This window comes from Callorhinchus milii, unplaced genomic scaffold (assembly GCF_018977255.1).
Source record: "Callorhinchus milii isolate IMCB2004 unplaced genomic scaffold, IMCB_Cmil_1.0 Scaffold3, whole genome shotgun sequence".
Lineage (NCBI taxonomy): Eukaryota > Metazoa > Chordata > Chondrichthyes > Chimaeriformes > Callorhinchidae > Callorhinchus > Callorhinchus milii.
Genome location: NW_024704744.1, coordinates 84,514,523 through 84,535,107, shown reverse-complemented (window position 1 = coordinate 84,535,107; position 20,585 = coordinate 84,514,523). Strand labels below are relative to the sequence as shown.

The following is a 20,585-nucleotide window of genomic DNA, read 5'->3' as shown; positions in this document are numbered from 1 at the left end:
AGACCTACCAAGAGAGGACTGTGTTAAGGGGATGAGGTGGCACAGTTTATCAGCATCTTTATGACCAGACTAATAGAATGACAGTCCCCCGTTTGTTGGCTATTAGGGTTCTAATATGAACCAAGGTCAGGTCCCCTCAGCCCAGTTCTTGAGCACCTGACCAAAAAATGCTTAAGTCAACAGGAGTTCTCAGGAAGGCTGTAGGAAGTGGGAAATGAGAAGTGTCACATTTGTCTAAGTAAGGAATGCTTTTCAGAGATTAGAGTTGAATAAGATTGGGGGTTGATTATGTGCCTTGTGGAAACCATGTGTAAACACTGCCATATTATGTGCCATGTGGAAACTCACATGTACAGAGCTAATCATAGGCCTCTTTTTTTTCATGAACAACCAATGTAAATGATTGATTCATTACATAATAAATCTTATTCGTTGATTGTTGCTGATATAATGAAGGGGGCCTGTCTGTGAGCAAAGGCGTGTGCACATGGCACATAATACTGCTTTGTTAACATGTGGTGCATAATGGATTCCATTATTGAGGCACAGTTGAGGGAGCTTTACTTTTTCATCAAAATTCTTCTTAAAAGCCTACTTCTTTCACCGTACCTTCAATGACGTTCTCCTTAGCCCTCTTCCCACCTTGCCCGATGTCTCATACCACCAATTAATGTCTTTTGAGATGTTCTCAGACATAAAAGGCACAATTTCAGTGCAAGTTGTTGTATCTGTACTGTCCCTGACCTGGTCCAGTCTTGATGCTGACACCAAGTGCCTGGTATTCCCCAGTACTACGAACCTTCACCAAAAGAAAAAAAACTTTCATTACTACCTTTCTTTTTTTGGGTTGTTGGGGTGTGGAAGGAGAAGGGTTAGGAGGGAACGTTATGTTAACCATAAATATATTTAAAAATGTTCAACTGGAGCATCATCCATCTTTCACGTTTCTACTCCTAATTCAGTTCAGGTCCCTCCACACAAAATGCACTTCTCCCCCCACCCCATCACCATGTGGCTTGATGTGGTAACCTTGAGGAGGCTGGGTGGGCACTGCGGAGGAAGGGGGAGAGAAAGGGGGAAGGAAATAATCAAAGAAAACCACAAAGGGTTAATTTTAGCCCAAGCAATCATTGTAACCTTTCCCCCTCACCGGTGTAACTACATTTTGTAAGCATTATGGGAATGCAACAAAAAGGAAATGAAACAATAGAAAAAGCATTCCCCTGCAAACTTTAAGGGGCCCCGTGCACAAAGGGATCCAGCTGTGCCTGGCAGGTTGCTGACATATGAATAGCGACAGATCATCTTGGAAGTTCACATTCGAATCTTGCCTTCCAGTGACAAGTCTCTTTTTCACTAAACTGTGAAGGAAAGGCAGCCTTGTGCTGTATATGAAGCGCTGGCTTCTTATCTCAGAGACTCGGATGGCCAGACTTACTCTGAGTTTTTCCTAAGGAGGAAAGGAATTGGTCAGAAACTGCAAGGGAGAAATTCTTTTCCCTGCTGCTTCAAAGCGTCTCTTTGCAAGTTGACCAGGGAACAGGTATCGGTAGATAAAGAAACCTCAGATCTCACCTGACTGTGGACAGAGGACTAACTCATGGGAGAAAATTATGAGAATACATTCCCTAAATGGACAGGTCTGAAAGAGTATAGGATAAGCCTAGGAATCAAGATTGAATGAACACCTTGCTCTGAGTGTTAGAGCAGACTCGCTCGACTGAATAGCCTCCTTCTGGTCTATAAATTTCTATGATTTTGTGAAATGTTCTCTCTTTTTCTCCAGGAGGCATCGAATGTAGTGGGATGCAATTCTATGACCCTCCAACCACTCGCTCTTACCTATCTCTTCCATAGAGTGTTTCAACATCAGAGGCTGTCATTTGGCCCATCTACTTAAGGTGGCTCTCTGTAGCAGCTATCCTTTTCATCTCACCCCAAAATCCTTTGATATTTTCTCTTTTTCATATACTTGTCTAATTCCCTATTAAAAGATATTAAGAATTCTGCTTCAACCATCATTTTTGGTAGAACATTCTATGAGCTAATAACAATAACAGCAGAAACAACAACAAAACTACATTTGTATAGTGCCCTTCATGTTGGGAGGACATCCCAAGACAATCAGTGTTTCGGACCTGAGCTGGGGATTGGGAGGGTGGAGGGCAAGGGCGGAATGAGGGTGACCGAAGGCACGGTCGAAGAGGAGGGTCTTGAGGCGTGTCTTGAAGGAGGCAAGGGAGGGGGCGAGGCAGAGGGACTGCGGGATGGCATTCCAGAGGGTGAGAGCAGAATGGCTGAAGGCCTGACTGCCAATGATGGGGCGGGTGAGGCAGGGGACATGAAGCAGGCCGGAGCGAGTGGGCAGGTCGGTAAGGGGTTAGGAGGTCGTAGAGGTAGGGAGGAGCAAGGCCATGGAGGGCTTTGAAAGCAAGGACTAGTTCTTGAACTGTATCTTAATTGATGAGAAGCCAGTGGAGTCGGGCAAGGGTGGGGTGGCTGGTGCAGGAAAGGACATGGGCTGCAGAGTTCTGGATGATCTGCAGCCTATGGAGGAATTGGGGAGGAGAGAGAATTAGGAGAGAAAAAAAACCCGAAAAGGATGAAAAAGTCAGAGCACATTAAATGACCAAATTAGATAAGGAATTCTAGCAGAAAGCACAAGGAACCCAGGAAATTCATGCTTTGAGAAAACAATTGTGACACATGTCTCTTGGACAATTAGACGCCCATAGCCCATTTGTGAGATGCCCGGGGTCTGCAATACAATCAGAAACATTTTAGCACTTTCTAAAAAATAATGTCTTCACAACCTGCCAAGACTATGATTGATCATGGACAGATGCTGACTGTTCTCCAGTATCTTGTCATCCAGTCATCATTCATCAGGTATGGACCAGGCCAGTAAGTGTTGACAGGCTGTGTTTGACTGTGGGGTTAGTGACAGCCAAGGCTGCTCCTGTCCTAACCTGGCGTGAACACATGCACACATGCAGCAGGAGTCAGTGGAGAATGGTCAACACTGACTCTCAAATTCTCCCTCCTCTCCTCCCTGCTCGGTGATTTCCGTGGTCGCTGTGATGGACTAGAACTTTAGGCCTACGTGAAAGGTGCTGTATATAAATGCAAGGTGTGGGTGTTGCAGTCAGAGGGAGCCAAAAGCTGTGTTTTTCTAGTTGTGCTGTAAGTACAAAGGGGGAGGAGGGAGAGAGGAAGTCACAAGACACTTCTAAAAAAAAAGGAATAAACTACAGGAGTATGGGGTGAAGGCAGGTAAATGGGACTGAAAGAATTGCCCGTTAAATGAGCCAGCACAGACACGATGGGCTGAATGTCCTTCTTTTGCGTTGTAACTTTCTATGGTTCTATGATGAGTTTGCACATACTCACTTGTTTCTGCGTTAGCCTGCTGCTTTGTAAATGTGTCCTACAATTTATATAGGAGGGAGGCGAGAAATATTCCAGATACCTCAGGTTCCTTGGGCACCGCTTCTCAGGTTGATGGGGCCTGGAATTCTCCTTCGTCCTTTTTATTGTACTTTGTGCCGCACCTTTTTGTGTTTTATTGCCTGTATGAAGTTTTTCACACATTCGGCCCCAGAAATCTAAAGGAAATTTGAACTACATTAAGTTTTAAACAGTAGCTACCAGATTTGTAAGCTTGAACAAGGAGAAGGTTTGCAAAGAGAGCACCCAGTGTAAAAAGGATTAAAGAGAACGGCCATGAGAGATGTCAGCCTCTGATGTCCCTCAGGTACACACCACTCAAACAGCGAGTAACAGAGAAGCCCATCAATACCATCTCCCTTGTGTCCCTTCCCCTCCCGCACCCCACGAGAGCATTGCTCTCTCATGTGAAAACAGATATTGTGCATGTGTTGAGATATATTATGTACATGTGAAAACAAGAGATGGTATCACACATATGGAGTCCTGTAGCTCAGTGGTTAGAGCACTCGCTTTGCAAGCGAGAGATCTGAGTTCAATTCCAGGCAGAGGGCGAAACCTTGGGCAAGTTTCCTTACTCCACACAGAGCCTAATAATAATACCTCCAAAACCCAAAACAATAATAAATTGGTCATTTTTAATCTACGACTGTTTGTGGGACATTGCTGTGCGCAATTGGCTGCCGCGTTCGCCCACAAATATACAGTCAATTCACTTTACAGTGTGTTCTGTGAAGCGCTTTGGGACGTCCTCCCGACGTGAAAAGCGCTATATCAAATGCAAGTATTATTATTATTATTATGTAAACTAAGTGTGCGAAAATGAGACAACACCCTACACTTTTGGAACCGAATTATTGAAAAATATTGGAAGTGAAGTGTGCCTACAAATACATGACTGTCATTACATTTGACAGCAATTCCCTGCAAATCACTTTGAGACATTTTTACATTATAGCTGCTATATCACATGCAAGGATTATGGTTAAGATATTATACATGTGTGATCATCTAATTTAACAATATTCCACCATCTTCTGAAACATCCTGTCACATGGAATAATGTCTTCAGTCCAACTGGTCCCCAGGAAAGTTTGTCTTTATTATATTAATCCTTGTATTTGACATAATGCTGATAAATAGAAAAACATTTCAAAGTGCTTCATAGGACCCTGGCCCCCATCCCACCCAACCCAGCTCCTGCTTTCTTACCGCCCTCCCTCCACCCCTTAGTTGACATTAGCAATCTCTACCTTTCCTCTGGCATGGTACAGCTCTACTTTCAACAAGAAATGCATTTATATACCCACTTTCTCTTCAGGAGGAAGTCCCAAGTCGCAGAAAATTGTTTTCTAAACTGCTATCATGACCCACTTCTCAACCAAAACACACTTAATCCCTCCAAAAACTCATCAGTTATCGCCCCATCCTCTCCAAAGTGCTCAAACTACATTACTGCCTTCCAGGGTTGCTGCTTCTGCTCTCACCACTCCATGAGTGAGACTCTCCAATCTGGCTTTTGCCCCTCCCACCTCACCGAGACAACCCTGGTCAATGTGACAAACACTATACTGCCTGACTGCGATCAAGGCTCCCCCTGACTGCGATCAAGGCTCCCCCTGACTGCGATCAAGGCTCCCCCCTGCCTCCTTGATCTCTCTGCTGCTTTTGACCCCATAGACCACCATCATCTCTATAAAAACATTATTTGATGGTTTCTCCTTCTGCCCCCACTTGGTCATGTGCGGTATTACTCAGGATTCCATTCTCGGGCCTCCTTTTCCTCAACTCCGTACATGCTCCCCTTCATAACCTCATCTGCAGTCCGCTTCCTTATGTACACAGATGGCATCCAACTCTGCTTCGCCATGGACTCCAGGACTGCTGTTGATCTGACAGGCAGCCTGTGAAGACATCATATCCGATATCTATAATAATAATACTTTCATTTGATATAGTTCTTTATCATGTCAAAATGTCTCAAAGTGCTTCCCAGACTTTTTCTTTCCTGCAAAGTGTAGTGACTGTGTTTTGGTATTTGAAAAAGCTGTCTGCAAGATCTCAAACATTTCTGACAGGCTTCTGTTAATTATTTAACAGAGCAGAGGGGTGGTGAAGGGAGACTGTGTCAAAGAATTGAAGGGGTTATTTAATAGCTCTTTGGTGAGGAATTCAATTCAGAAGAGTTAGTGTAGATCTATTTAGCTGCATCTTCTCTATAGTATCGGCCAGCCCCGATGGATCACAAATCACCTATTCTGGTTCCACACGTTCCTACGTTCTGTCCAAAAAAGATCACTGTTCCCATCTCCAACACTTCCATTAAAATCTGCTGCTATAAAAATCCTTAAACAGAAAGCAGCCAATAAAAGATCATGATCTCAATTTTTTTAAAAAAATCACAGTAAACATATTTACTGATCAAGAACAAATTAGATTTATGTTAGGAAATAATATCTCAGGATACAGTGTAGTTTGGGACATGACATGTGCATGCAACTGCCAGGATGGTGGAAGGTAAACTGGATGGACCTTGGTCTTCTTTCGTCCAGCAATTCTTACGTTCTCCGAAATACTGATTGTGCAGTGCCTCGGGCCATCCTCCAAACGTTCTCCTGATGTGAAAGGCGCTGTACAAATGTAATTTTGTTGTTGTTCTCAAGAGATGAGTTAGCATACAGGGCAGGATTAGATTTCCCCTCTTGCATCAACATCAACAAAGAAAATCTATGATAACTCGGAATTGTGGAAAATAGTTCAACTTAATCTTAAATTGGAAGCTGGTCCTTTTTGGAACTTTGGGAAGTCAGGTCTGAACCGAACAATCCACAATACTGCTTATGAAAGTTCTTAAAATTGTAAGACTAAATGGCCTTATGGTCTAAGGCGGGATTAAATTTCAGGCCTCTGATCCTTGATTGAAGATCCCATTAGCTTATTGTGATCTTGTGCATAGTCCAAGTGCATTTTGAAAGGTTACTCACCTACTGGAGTCCTTCAGCTCCGTAGTTAGAGCACTCACCTCACAAGTGAGACCTGGGTTTGATTCCCGGCAGGACGAAATGTTGGGCAAGTTTCCTTACTCTACACGCCTCTGTTTACCTCGCAGTAAGTAGGAACCAGGTTGTTAGTCAGTTGGTGGATTGCTTTTCAGGAGTAATAACTACTTAACTAAAATTAAGTTTTTTTAGCTTTCACTTCAATGTATGAGTGTTTATGGGACACTGTTGTGTGCAATTGGCTGCTGCGTTTACCCCACAAAAAAGTCAATTCACTTTCCACTTTATTCTGTGAAGCGCTTTGAGATGTCTCGAAGACATAATAAATCAAATGCAAGTATTATTATTGTTACTGAAGCTGTAGTTTTTAATTAAAGTATGACCACCTAAACAGTCTTCTACAGCTCAGCTCATTCTACTGCTGTTTCACTTTACAAAAAAATATTAAAAATCGAGACAGCTATTGGGGCAACAGGCCCGGCGCAAAAATATATTGCAAGCAGGATGAACAGTTAAAGTACTGTATAGTTTTGTGTCAATATGAACACGAAAAACAGAAATTCACAGGAAGAGGTTATAGTTAGTGCTATCCAGTTAGATCCAATCTCTACTTTCTCCCTCTTTTTTTCTGCTCAGGTATTAAAGCAATTCCACCTTAAACGTCAACAGGGATTCTTCTTTCCACATCCTAACAACCTTTTTGTTTTTATCACAAAAATCCTCATAATTTCAAAAATCTCTGCCAAGTATCAACTCAACTTTCTTGTTCCTGGAAAAACAGCCCCAATTCCTCTCTCCAGCCTCCAGACCAGAAGCTACAAAAGGAGGTGGTGGTCATTTCACCCATCAAGCTAACTCTGCCATAACATTGCATGCCCAAGTATTAAAACTCTGTAATTCAGCGGGATGAGGGTTTTAATACATAGGGCATGGAATGTATGCCCTCCCATGTCCTATGTATTAAAATCCTCCATCATATTCCTTAATTTTTTTCACTTCAAGTATCTATCGATCCCTCTTAAAATTGCTCCACAATTTCTCATCTATGTTTTTCCACACCAATGCATTCAAGATTTGCATCAAGTCTGTGAAGAAATCAGCGGATCGAAAAGTAGCAATGGCTGGTTAGCCTTCCAGGAAAAACATGATAGGATAGATAGACTTGCACTAAAGTGGTTTCCAATCTGTGACCATTATTCCCAGATCATTCACTCCACTTTAAATTCTCTCCCCACCCCACTCCCCCGCATGACACATATGAATAGCTGCCAAGTCTTATAACTTGGAAATGAAATATTAAGTTTTGAGATGAATGTGCCTGAATCTTTCTGCACATATTGCAATGCCAATTTTTTGGGGGTGGGGCAAAGGGAAGAGGAACAGAAAAGGTTGCAAGTGTAAGTTGAGGCACCTCATGTTAATGTGTTTAAACACCCCCAAGATTTGTTCTGCACTTTTTCTAAAGAGGGAGACCTGAAATCTACAAAGCACGTGGCACAATTAAGAACAGCTTCCAGCTTCATATGCACGATTTTTTAAAAAAAAACTGGAAGTAGTACAAAAATACCATATTTCAGTGTTAACAGTTGAAAGCTGAGAGAAAAGATTTCTTCACAAAACTCAACTTCAATCAATCCAATGTTTGCACTGGTCAGCATTGCCAAAAGCTGATTGTTAAATTCAATTCAAAGGCACTTTTCAAAAGTTATGAAACGTGGAAATATAAGATAGATTTAAAAGAGCTGCCACCATTAGAAGCAATCTAGTTAAGAGTGGGTGGGTGGGGGGGAGGGGAAGAGTACCAATACAACATATGGAGTAGGAGGTGGATTTTCCTTCCATAAATGTTGCATTTGAAAAAAGTTAAAATGTTTTACTTGACATCAGCAGACTTTGAGATAGTGGGCACTTTGAAGAAAACCCAACACAGAAGAAAAAGTAATCATTCTTTCTCTTCCCCCTCAAATGCACTCACATTAACATTTCCTTTCTTACCCCTCCTCCAAAAATATATACTCTGCCCCCCCCCCTTCTCCCCCACATACACAGACAAAGTGCAGTTTTCTTCAAAAATGATTTTATTGGGAGAACTACAAAAAAATTTACAGTACAAATTTTACAGTCTCACACTTTAATCTGTAGTGAACTGACACCCCAAGTTATTTTTACAAGTTTTTTTTTCCTTTTTGTTACATTCATATGATACTTCTGTTAAAGTAGTCAAAAGAGAGTACATAGTGCTCATAATCTGTACCTACTATGTACAAACTAAACCTACTGTCATTCACCCATTTTCTTGGAAAAAAACAAAGATCTTTCTCGTAATTAAATCCCCAGAACAAAAAAAGAAAAAGCCTCAAAAAGCAGAGCTCAACTCTCCAGGCGTTTTCGGATTTACTGCAAAATCTGTTCAGACACAGAGGTGGCCCCTCACTGGTCAAAGTAGTGGCAAGGGGTGAGGAGCAGGGCAAGATCCCCCCCCACCCCCTCTCTCTTAAAACAGAAGTTCATCTTCAAGAACATTACATTCAGAGAACTATCACATCCCACCTTGGTATTACAAAAATACTTTTTTAAAAAAAAAAGAAATGCACTTTGTTCTGAAACTGCAAGTCTTGAGATTATTTTGGTAATTATGGGGAAAAAAAATAATAAATCATCTCTGTAACTTGGACCCTGAAGGCACTGTCAATAATACTGGGTCCAGGGTGCTACATATTTTGGCTTTTTAATTTTTTTAAAAAAATCACAGTGTCATATTTATACAACAGAAACAACTTATGATGCCACTTTTGACTTAAGAATGCCACATGAAAGTCTGATACTCTAGAAGTTTATCCAATGACTTTGGACGGTCTAACACCCCTCTTGTTACTTTTACATTCTTTTTTTAAAAAATGCCTACCATCTTGATCACTACTTCCACAGCATCGAGAACTGATTTCTAAACGCGTAGAAAATCAGGCAATCGTTCATTTCGTAAACAAGGAAAAAAAAATTAATGAAATAAATATTACGTACAATCTCTTAAATTAAGATTTTATCATTTACAATAAAATAACCAAAGTGAAGTTACAAAACAAAAAAACCCAACAAAAAAGGCATATATTACTGTGAAAACAACATACACTCCACATTCTGCAGATTAATAATGGCAATCATAATTTAAACATAATAAAAGAATATATATCTATTGTTTTCATCATACGCGATAAATACAGTATGAACAAATTACCAATGTATACTTTCTCGAGATAATAAATAAGTTAAATAGTTTTATAGCGAGCTGGGCCACCAGTGGGCCATCAAAAACTCAACAGCTAAAAAAAATTTAACAATCAGCAGTTATTTTCAACAATTACAAACTAACTCAACGAACGAGTGCTTCACACACACAAAAAAATTCTGCAACACGGTTCTTCTCTGTCTCTCCTCTATAAAGCCAACACGGGACCCACTAGAGTGGCAATGGAATATAGATTAAACTTGCAATAAAGTTTGGAATGAAGTTCTTTCTCGCTTTTTTTTCTATATATATATACACAGGCACACACATATATAAAAAAAACAAGGCCAAAAAAAAAGGAAAAAAGAGAAAACAACAGTTCTGTTATGGTTTTTGTTTGATTTAAACGAAGGCATTTTCTTGGCAGGATTTCTCTCTCTCTCTCGTAACTTTAGCTTAATGTCTTTTTTTCCTCTCTTTTTAAATAAAGCAAGTCTTTTTTGTTTGTTGTCGTCATCATCGTTGTTTTGTTTGTTTATTTGTTTGTGTTGTCCGTCGGTCTAGTTTGCGTCTCGTAATAATAATAATAATAATAACAATAATAATAATAATAAATGGGTTTTGTTTTTTTTTGTGTGAGGATGAAAAAAAAATTTTTTGCGCTCGACTTCGATTGTTGTAAAGTAATATCGTTGCATTTTTTTGGGGTTACCTTCTGGTAAAAAAAAATGCCAAATCTTTATATATTTAATAACATAGAGAGAAGGTAAGAGATGAGATGGATGGATAGAGAGAGAGAGAGAGAGATGGAGAGAGAGATAGTGAGGAGGGGGAGAGTGAGTGAGAGGGAGTGAGAGGGAGGGAGTGAGAGAGGGAGTGGGTGAGTGAGTGAGTGAGTGAGAGGAGGAGAGGGAGTGAGTGGAGGGAGAGGGAGGGAGAGAGGGAGTGAGAGGAGGAGAGGGAGTGAGTGGAGGGAGAGGGAGGGAGGGAGGGAGGGAGTGAGAGAAGAGGGAGTGAGTGGAGGGAGAGGGAGTGAGAGAGTGAGTGAGTGAGTGAGGAGGAGTGAGCGGGAGGGAGGGAGGGAGAGAGTGAGTGAGAGTGAGTGAGTGAGGGAGAGATCAATCCTCTGAGATGGAGAGTCTGCTGAAGATGGGGAGGCGCCTGGCGGGGTCCATGCTGGGAGACTCGGAGCCGCTCAGGCTGCCGGAGGAGCTCAGGTAGCTCTCCCGGTCGGACAGCGAGTCGGGCGGACTGGGGGAGGCGTCGAAGACCGGCGACTCGGCCATCCGCCTCAGGCACGAATGCATGTGGCTCAGGGTGTAGGTGGGGGAGGGCGGGGGGTGCGGGTAGCCGGACAGCTGCTGGGTCTGCACGGCCAGAGGGGTCAGCAGGTTGCTCAGCTCCTGGCTGGAGAAGGTGAAGGCGTTGTTGGCGCAGGTCGGAGGCGGCGGCGGCGGCGGCGGGTGTTGCAGCTGCTGCCCCAGCGAGGAGGAGCCGCCGCCCGAGCCCGAGCCCGAGCCGCCCAGGCCCGAGCCCACCACCCCGGCCACCCCGGGGGACAGCATCAGCTCGTCGCAGTACATGGAAGAGGAGGAGGTGGAAGAGGAGGCGGAGGAGGAGGAGGAGGAGGAGGAAGAGGAGCAGGAGGATAAGGCGGCCGAGGAGCAGCAGGAGGAGGAGGAGCAGAGCGGAGGAGGAGTGCGGGAGGTCGGGCTCTCCATCAGCGGGGACTCCAGGCCGCTGGGCGCGCTCGGGAAGCCGGCGAAGCTCTGGCTGTGGTGGAGCTTGGGCCGACTGTGCTGGTGGTGCTGGTGGTGGAAGGCGCTCAGGCCGGCGGCGGCGGCCGCGGGGTGGTTGTTGTTGTTGTTGCCGCCCCCGCCCCCGCCCCCGCCGCACGGCGCCTGCCTCCTCTCCTCGGCGTTGTGGATGAAGTGGCAGCGCGGGCCGTACGGGCAGAAGCCGATGGTGTGGAAGGTGCGGCACAGCTCGGTCTTGTACTTGGGGTGGCGGGTCAGGCTGCGCAGCTCGTGCATGCCGTGCGCGAACTGGCACTTGTCGCCGTACTTGCAGGTGCCGCTCTCCTCGAAGGGCCGACACAGCTCGGTCTTGTAGCGGGTGGAGTTGACCTGCCCGCCCCCGCCGCTCGGTTGCTTTTGCTGCTGCTGCTGCTGCTGTTGGATGAGCTGTAAGGAGCTGAGCTGTTGGTTCTCGCTGAACGAGCGGTCGCGGAACTTGTTCTCTTTGTTCAGCAAAGCCGTGGTCCCGCCGCCGCCGCCGATGCCGATGACGCTCGACTCCTTGATGTTGGCGAAGTTTCCGGGGTACTTGGCGGTCGTCGAGCTGCTGTTGGTCAGCGCCTGCAAGTTGCTGGTCGAATGCCGCCTGGGAAATCCCGGGGCGAAGCCGACCGGGCTGCCCACCGCCTTCTTGTCCAGCATGCTGTTGAAGTTGTTGTAGTTGTTGTTCAGGGACTTCTCGTTCTGCAAGGTATGCGAATGGGGAGACGGGGGTGGTAGGGGGAGAGAGGGAGGGGAGTGGGGGGGGGGGAGTTGGGGAGGGTGGGGGGGGGGGGGGGGGGAGGAAATGTTGCAAAGATTTAGCAAACTCCCAAAGCAATACAAGTCCAAAGGAAGAAAGCAACTATTTTTTTTTGGGGTGTGTGTCTGTGTGTGTGTGTGTGTGTGTGTGTGGGGGTTAAAATTAAGTGTAAAAAAAAACTCAATAAGAAGTGACGGGAGTTTTTTTTCCCCAACACACACACACACACACACGCACACACACGTAAACACACACACACACATAAAGTTATGATCTTTTTTTTTACAAAAAAAAATTGCCCTCACTCCCCGGTTCGGGCAGTTCAGAAAGTTTTGAGAAACTTGGATCGAAAACTTTTTGTTGTTGTGTGTACGTGCGTTTGCAGAAGCACAAACGAGTTCTTTCTACATTACTCCCCACCCCACCACCACCACTCTTCCTTCTCTCCCTCCCTCCCTCCCTCCCACCCCAGCACACTTTCAACTTATTTTTCTAAAAAAAAATTAAAAAGTACAACAAATAATAAAGTTTACCTCATTGCACAGGAATTCACTGATATCGTAGAAGGCAGAGAAAAGAGCTGCAGACATCTTCACGCAGTAAAGGCTACAACCGAAGATCCTGCACACTCTCTCTCTCTCTCTATATATATATAATTATTATATATATATATATATATATATATAAAATAACGAAGCTGGAGCCGCAAACTTGTTCTCTTTTCTGTAGATCACAAGCCAGCAACAAAACGTGAGGTCCGAATGTAGAGAGGAAAGGGAGAGAGAGAGAGAGAGAGAGGAGGAAAATAAAAAAAATGTTTTTTTGGTGGCGGCCGCGTTGAACTGCTGTCGGTGCGGAGCCGCCGCGTTGTTATAAATGCTCAGCGCTCTCCGGGGGGAGGAGTCACACTGCTGCTCGCAAACCCCGGGCCGGAGTCACCATGACAACAGCCGCCTGACTGACAGCCGCGCTCCGGCTCCGGCTCCGGCTCCCCAGCACACACAGGGCGGCACTGCACCGCACCGCACCGCACACAACTGCCTGATCTCACTGTGAAAGCCAATATGCAGTAACTTCACTCACTCACCCCTCCCTCCCTCCTCTCCCCACCGACACCAACACAAATCAACCCGATAGCTAAGTGAGGCGCGTTTCAAATTAAATGCCGCTCTAGTTTGATCTTTGCAACTTTTTGAGCGGTTTGCAAAAATTTTTTTTGTGCGTGTGTGTATGTGCATATGTGTGTGTGTGTGTGCATGTATGCATGTGGGTGTGCATGTATGTATGTGTGTGTGTGTGTGTGTGCATGTGAATGTATGTGTGCACATGTATGTGTATGTGTATGTGTTGGCGTTCACTGAAATACCGATACACAGGGCAGAGAATGCGTCACTGCTGTTACAAAGGCACAGCTGCTGAGTTACTTTCACAATAGGAGCAGAGTCCTGGTTTGTTCTGAACTGGCGGGATTTTTTAATCCCTTTACTCCTCCCGATCAGCATCGATTTTTCAATGATCACCACCCCCCCTCCCCCCCCCCGGAGACGGGATTACAACGGGCACAACCGTTTACTTTTATTATGCACGAGGATGTAAAAATGTGGGGCAAAAGTAGTACTTAAATATTATTTCACACACGAGAAGGGGGGGGGGGAGGAGGGAGGGAAAGCTGACTTGCGTTTCGATCACAAGACCAGTCACTTTTTTTTTGACAGGTTTCAACCTCCTGCTTGTGTGTTGTGTGTTTTTCTTTTAAAAAAATCCATACTTTTAAACCTATTGCAACAGGTGTTTGTGCAAGATTTGGAGAGGGAGATAAGGGTTGGATTTTATTGCTCTCGTCGCAAGTACTAAAAGGAGGCGAACGAGAAGCTGTATGTGTGGTTTCGCCTTCAACTCGAGTCTCGGTTATTAAAACAAAAAGAGGATCCAAAACACATGGTATGCATTCAAGGCAGAAGATGCAGAGATTAGGCTATTGCACGCGGGGTAATACATGTGCACATTATCAATTTAATGTAAGCGAATCGGTTTCCAGTTCTTGTTCCAAATTGGGTTTGATAAATATAGTGCAACCACTTAGTGACGGGGCGAGGCTTAAACAAGCGAGAAGCCAACACACTTGTGGATCCCAAATCCTGTGCACTCACCGAATGCAACGCGAAAACAAAAAGGATCTGCAACTGCACAATGCAATCGTTTCATTACGAAAAAAAACTGCGTGTAAACTTTCTTTAAAGCGCCCATTCCCCATTCCCCCCCCCCACCACTCTCTTAAATTCACGAGTACTAAACAGGAAGTGATGATAGAGAAAAAAAAACACTTGGGGGGGGGGGGAAGGTTACTTTGCATTTTCACCCCCACCCCCACCAACAACATTTCTGTGCCATGCAGACTTTTTTTTAAAAAAATGTTAAATAGATTAAGGACGAAGCCCTATATTACTCCGTTTCAATGCTCCCCTCGAGGTGGATCGAGTCCCCCCCCCCCACCAACCCCCTCTGTTTTTTGTATCAACTTTCCTGCTGAGTTGATCGTGTCCCCGGCGCGGGCAGTGAGTGTTACAAACTGGTTACAATTTGGCGGAGCCAAACTGCTTTTCTGCCTTAATATAAAAAAATAAAAACGTGCATTTACTGCACTCGTAGATTTCCCGATAGATAACAACACATCTCGGGCGCAGAGAGAATAAATGGCTTCTTATTTTGCAAACTTTGAAACCAAACGAAACAGTCTCACTATGTATATGTGTATATATATATATATATATATATAAAAGCGTTGGGTCACATAGAAAGAGTTAAACTTTTTTACGGGCTGTGGGTAATACCAGACTTTATAGAAAAGAAATTGATCGCGGGTTTCCCACACTTCCCACACTTAATGTCAGGATTATTACTGGAAAAACTCAGCTCACGTCGCAACATTAGCCTCTGATAGTACATTAGTGATGTGGTCGCTTTATGTGACATGGATCATTCGATGCCAATTGCAACAATTGCAACTAATTCGCCACGATTTTCTGATGTGTTTTATTCCCCCCCTTCCCCTCCCCCCTCCCCTCCCCTCCCTCCCCTCCCTCCCCTCGCCGGGACCTTGTCCATGCCACGCTGGAGCCTTAGGGAGAAAAAAAAACCTGGTGAGAAACCAGTCAGCTCTCTCCCCCCACCCTCACAGGGTGCAAATCGAAATTGTGCAGTGACATAACTGGCTCTCCACAAACAGCTTTGCTTCACTCCCTCTCTCTCTCCCTCCCTCTCTCTCTCTCCTTCCCTCTCTCCCTCCCTCCCCCAAAGCAGGACAAGGTTTCTGAGCTTCTGATTTGAATCGTGCAGAGTTGTTGCAACCTTTCCCGCAGGACGTGTGCACTCGCAGGACGCAGCGCCCCCGTGTGCAGTAATCCCAACACAGCAAAACACATCCATTAAAATCAATTACATTAACCCATTCGCGGTCTGCAGCAACACGTGCAAGTGCCGAGAGCTCAGGAATATATCCCCCCCCTCCCCACCCCCCGTATTCACCGTCCCATTAATATGTTGACACATTGTATTGCAGTTTAATAGCTTTATTGCAGGGTAAAAATGTAACAAAACATGCACTGATTTCTGGGGCTGAGGTGGGGCTTAACCCTCCCACCATCCCACATGCAACTTTGTTAACTTGGTTTTTTAAAAAAAAGAGACTCGTTCGTTCGTACCAGATGTTAAACCTTCTTTGTTCAGCGCTTTGGGACGTCCTCCCGACGTGAAAGGTGCTCTATAAATGTAATTTTGCTGTTGTTGCAGAATTCAAGAGGCATTCTGCATTTAAAAAAAAATGACCTTTTCCCCCTTTGGGAAAATATGCACAATTCATGTACAAACCCATTTGGCGGTTGATTGTTTTGTACCGGGGCCGATGTTCAGCCAAAGATATTTTCAGCGTCTGGCAATAATAAATTCGATCTCTTGGTCATATCGCTGCTTAAGTTTAATTAATTGTGGTTTCCATGGAAATGATGCCTTCCAGGTTGTATCCAGTAACTGGAAAGAGGGGATCCGGGGAAGAAACATCCTGAGCTCCCATTGAAAGAAGTATTTTAATAATCCTTGCATTTGATGATACCAACTTTTCACATTGTCGAAATGTCTCAAAGCGCATTCACAGGATTTTGTACCGAATGTCAGTGGATCTTAAGTAGAGTAAGATTTTAATTGTGTTAAAATTGTCACCTCTTCCCCCTCCCTTGATTTTGGGTGTGATATGGGGTATTTTATATGAACATTTTAAAACCAGAATGACTTGTGGGGGGCTGGTGGAGGGGGGAGGTGGAGAGGAATAATTGGCAAGTAGGCAAATTCAGTACACCAATGCCCCTTGTGTGTAGTTTATGGGAATGTCTAGTGCTGCCCGTGAGTTCCTGATCTTTGGACAAAGTGCAGAGGTTCCCAACTCTACACTATTAAGCCACACGCAGAAAAAAGTTGTAAACTGGAAAGGATCGTAGTGCTTCCACACAGATCGTTGCATTCCATCAATGTTAGTGAAAATATCTTGTGGGAGTTTGGTTACAGTACACGAGGGGAAGATGAGATGTCGCCAAGACCAACCTTTTGTCATAGGTGTGGTGTGTTCTAACTGTGAAAGGCATAGTCAGGGGAAACCATGAAAACATAGGGGTGCAATTCACGCTCTCAAATGACATGCTTCACCTGTAGAAATATCTATTTTAGAGGGAAACGAACAGATATTTAAACCCTTTTGAGTTTTTGTTAGTCAGAAACGTGTTTGATCCTGCCTTCAGATGTCAAGATGCCCATTTTTCTAATGCTCTTTTCAAGTCAGTCTAAATGTCAGCAGATAACTGGCACCATTTTATTGTTTCTATCATGTCCCTAAGAACTTCTCGACACATTGTGCTGTGCTGGCTCTTTGAAAGCGCTACCTATTCAGTCCCAATCCTACCTTTTCGTTCACTTCAATTTTTTTTCCAAATTTGCCAAATTCATTTTTGGAAAGCTCTTATATAATTCAACTGTTTGCAAGTTAATTATTTTGCTTGAAAGTATGGATTCGCACACATGGTTAAATACAGTATTAAGTGTACACTAATGATAGGCAGGGCACGGGGGCACCTTTCAACGAGGTCGATTTGAAAATGCAGGTTCCTGAATGGGCAAATGTTTGTTCGAATGTACGACGAGTGGAGCTCACACAAATAATGGCCATTTAACCAAAAAGTCAGATTCCATTGCCTATACTCCAGTTCGAAGAAAAAATGAGTCAAAAACATCTTCGCCAGAGGAGGTAGGGAAAAAATTGGCGGCGATGGAAAAAAAATTGGGGGTGGGATGAGTTGTTTAGTTTTTGCATTTTGCCAGAGGCAGCTCCATAAAAACAAACATATTCTGCCAGTGATTGATGCCATATGAAACTGTGGCGTTTGTACTTCCTTAATATAAATATGCTACATAAATAAATACATCCCAAGACAAATGCAACACCTCTTCGGCTTTGGATGGGTTTGTGATGTATTATACCATGGCCCTTTACACCATGAACCTCCTCTAATGCACTTGAATATTGCTGCCTCGTTCACCCTTCCCCTCCCTGCCTGCTCCATGCCACCGTTAGTCATTGTAACCCTCACCTTAGGAATTCCCTGCCTCTATCCCTCCCTCTCTTCCCCTCTCTGTCTTTACTTCCCACCTTAAAATCAAAACCAGGAATATGTAGCTCAATATGTTGACACTGCACTTATGGGAATCTGGGAAAGTTTGCGATTTTTCTTTGAAACAAAATTCATGAGACAAGCTAGTTAATCGGCATAACGTACAGTATATCCTGGGAAGAGCTTTGAGATGTCCCTGTCCCACGTGAAAGCCTTTATGTCAAATGTAAGGATTATTATTGTTATTAAACCATCCGCAGGTCTGACCAGAAATATTAACGAATCAAGTCTGCCACCTAACCCCTTTCTACAGTACTACAGGTAACCATTACTGTTAACTCCAGCAGGGCTTTGTGGGATAAACTGTGCACGTTTGTATAACTTATTACCTATTGGGATAAGTGGAAATTATAAAGGGATTGACGTGAAGTGGCAGTGATGTGGTCCGAGAGTTTCATGTAGCTCTATAAGGAACGGGATGAGATAACCTGCATGGAAATTATTCCTGTGCAGTGGAACTTCACGTTGTGGACACCCACCTCAGGCAACTTACCACAACAAGACACTTTTTATGAATTTATTTGTTTTAGTTTAAAATTGTGGGGAACCAAAAATCCCAAACTGAGGACAACTCAGACAAACAGGCCAGCTTATTGACTGCTCTTAATAAATTATCCATTCAAATGGAAGAGCCTGCCCCCCCCCCCCACAGTTAATTGAAATTGACATATTGAAATATCTTTAAAATGGATTGAATCCTCCTCCACTCTCTGTCTCTGCACTTACCAGGTATGGGGTTAAATGCGTTTTTTGACCATGTTAACTATATGGCATGATCATTGGTGCAGTTCATTTCACTGTTGTAGAAGGGTGATTTTCCATCACTGGACAAGTACGATCAGTGTTAAGTTACAATAAAAGGACATTTTGTTACTTTCTCTCCCCCTTTGAGAGAAAAAACCCTGCACAGATGTTTTCATACACTCATGGCGACGGTCTACAGTGTATACCTGATTATACCTGATGTGGTGTAAAATATTTCTGCTGTCTAAATCTGCTCAAGAATAAATTGTAAATAGAAAATGGCAAGGGGTGGGAGTAAGGGGAACAGGGATAGTGAATGTATCTGACTGACTGTGTGGAGGGAGAACACTAACAATATGTCATTCAGCATCCATCACAAGTTATGTTGAGCCTCAGGAGTTTGACAATAATGAGGGAGAGATTCTCGATAGGCTCACAGGGCTGAAAGCAATAAATTCCCGAGACAGATGAACTATACCCCAGGGTATTTAGAGAGACAAGGGAGGAGATTTGTGAAGCACTGAACTGTCATTTTTGAGGGAGTCAATGAATGGTGGGGAGATTGGAACAACAAACAAATGTGACTTTAAGATTTGTCTCATTGTGAAAGCTGCTAAATAAATTTAAATGTAAATTATGGTTATTCTCAAATTCAAGAAGGGTGACAAAATCATACCTTGCAAGTTCAGATCCATTAGCCTGAATTCAATACTTGGCCAAGTATTGGAATCAATAATCAGAAGCAGAATGGAAGATTAACTTTGTGAAAATAACCTAATAAAGAACAGACAGGTCACTTTAAGAAAGGGTACATCTTCCCTGACCAGCTTCTGAGATGATATCTCAAACTGATGTATATTGTATTGAAGGTTAGTTGTAAGGGGAGCGAGGTCAAAATGGAGGGAGACATTCGGTGGATTGCCTTAAGTGGTCTTCAAATATAAAGAAGCACTCCAAGTTTCCCACCGATACCCTGTCTTGACTTTCAGATCATGATGGATAAGTGAGTTGTGGACAATCGAGGTTCCACTCTAGATGGAGTTAGTGGAATGGGTTAATTTCAGTTGCCCCCCCTTTTTTTGGAAGTGAATATAACCAGTTGGCAATTGACGCTAGTCTTTTTATTACGTCGACTGTACCAAAATATTGAGCTTGCGGTTGTTTTGGAAACCGCTTTTCACTCACTTCTGTTCATATCTATAGGCCTTTCACTGCTTCCACTGAACTTCCAAGGAGCAACATGAGCACGAGAACTTATCAATAATTCTAATTAATTCATTCGGGATGTAGTTTTAACAATTGAGGGAACTATCAGGGAGTTTTACAGACAAGACAGCTAGCTCAACGTTGCAGTTTTCGTGCTACAATAGCTAAAATGCACGCATAGCACCACCATCTGGAGATCTGCACATATTGCCTCCAGAACAAAGACACGAGATAGTCCATTACTGAATCATTAAGTTAAATGAATTTAAATCCCCTTCCCCTTTTGAGAGATGAATACCCAGTTAATTAAGCGCCATGGGGCATTGACAATGTAGTATTGGTGTGGTGGGAATAATAAGGTCAGAACAGGCCTCAAACAGCACATTGTGAAAAGAGAAACAACATGTTTTTTAAAAAAATCTTTAATTTGATATGGCACCTTTCATGTCAGAAAGACATCTCAAAGCGCTTCAGAGGATATACTGTAAATTTATTGTAATTTGAAGGCGAACGAGGCAACAAATTTGCACACAGCAATGTTCCACAAACAGCTATTTAAGTGAACTCCAATTTTATTTCGATGCATTTTGTTGGCCAAGACACCAGGAAAAACTCCCTTCCCTTTTTGAATTACCATCCACCTGAACAGCCAGAGAGGACCTACGGTTTTTTGAAATGTTTCATCTGAAAGATGGATCCTCCTTAACATCC

General features: G+C 43.6%; 1 protein-coding gene across 1 annotated transcript; it reads right to left on the bottom strand.

Annotated features, from left to right (window-relative positions):
• Positions 1 to 10,746: 10,746 nt before the first annotated feature.
• zfp36l2 (zinc finger protein 36, C3H type-like 2) lies at positions 10,747 to 13,081 on the bottom strand. Its single transcript, XM_007892507.2, has 2 exons — positions 12,744 to 13,081; positions 10,747 to 12,152 (listed from the first exon to the last, which is right to left on the bottom strand). The coding sequence occupies exons 1-2, from the start codon at positions 12,798 to 12,800 to the stop codon at positions 10,791 to 10,793; spliced, it is 1,419 nt and encodes a 472-aa protein (XP_007890698.2). The 5' UTR covers positions 12,801 to 13,081; the 3' UTR covers positions 10,747 to 10,790.
• Positions 13,082 to 20,585: the final 7,504 nt, after the last annotated feature.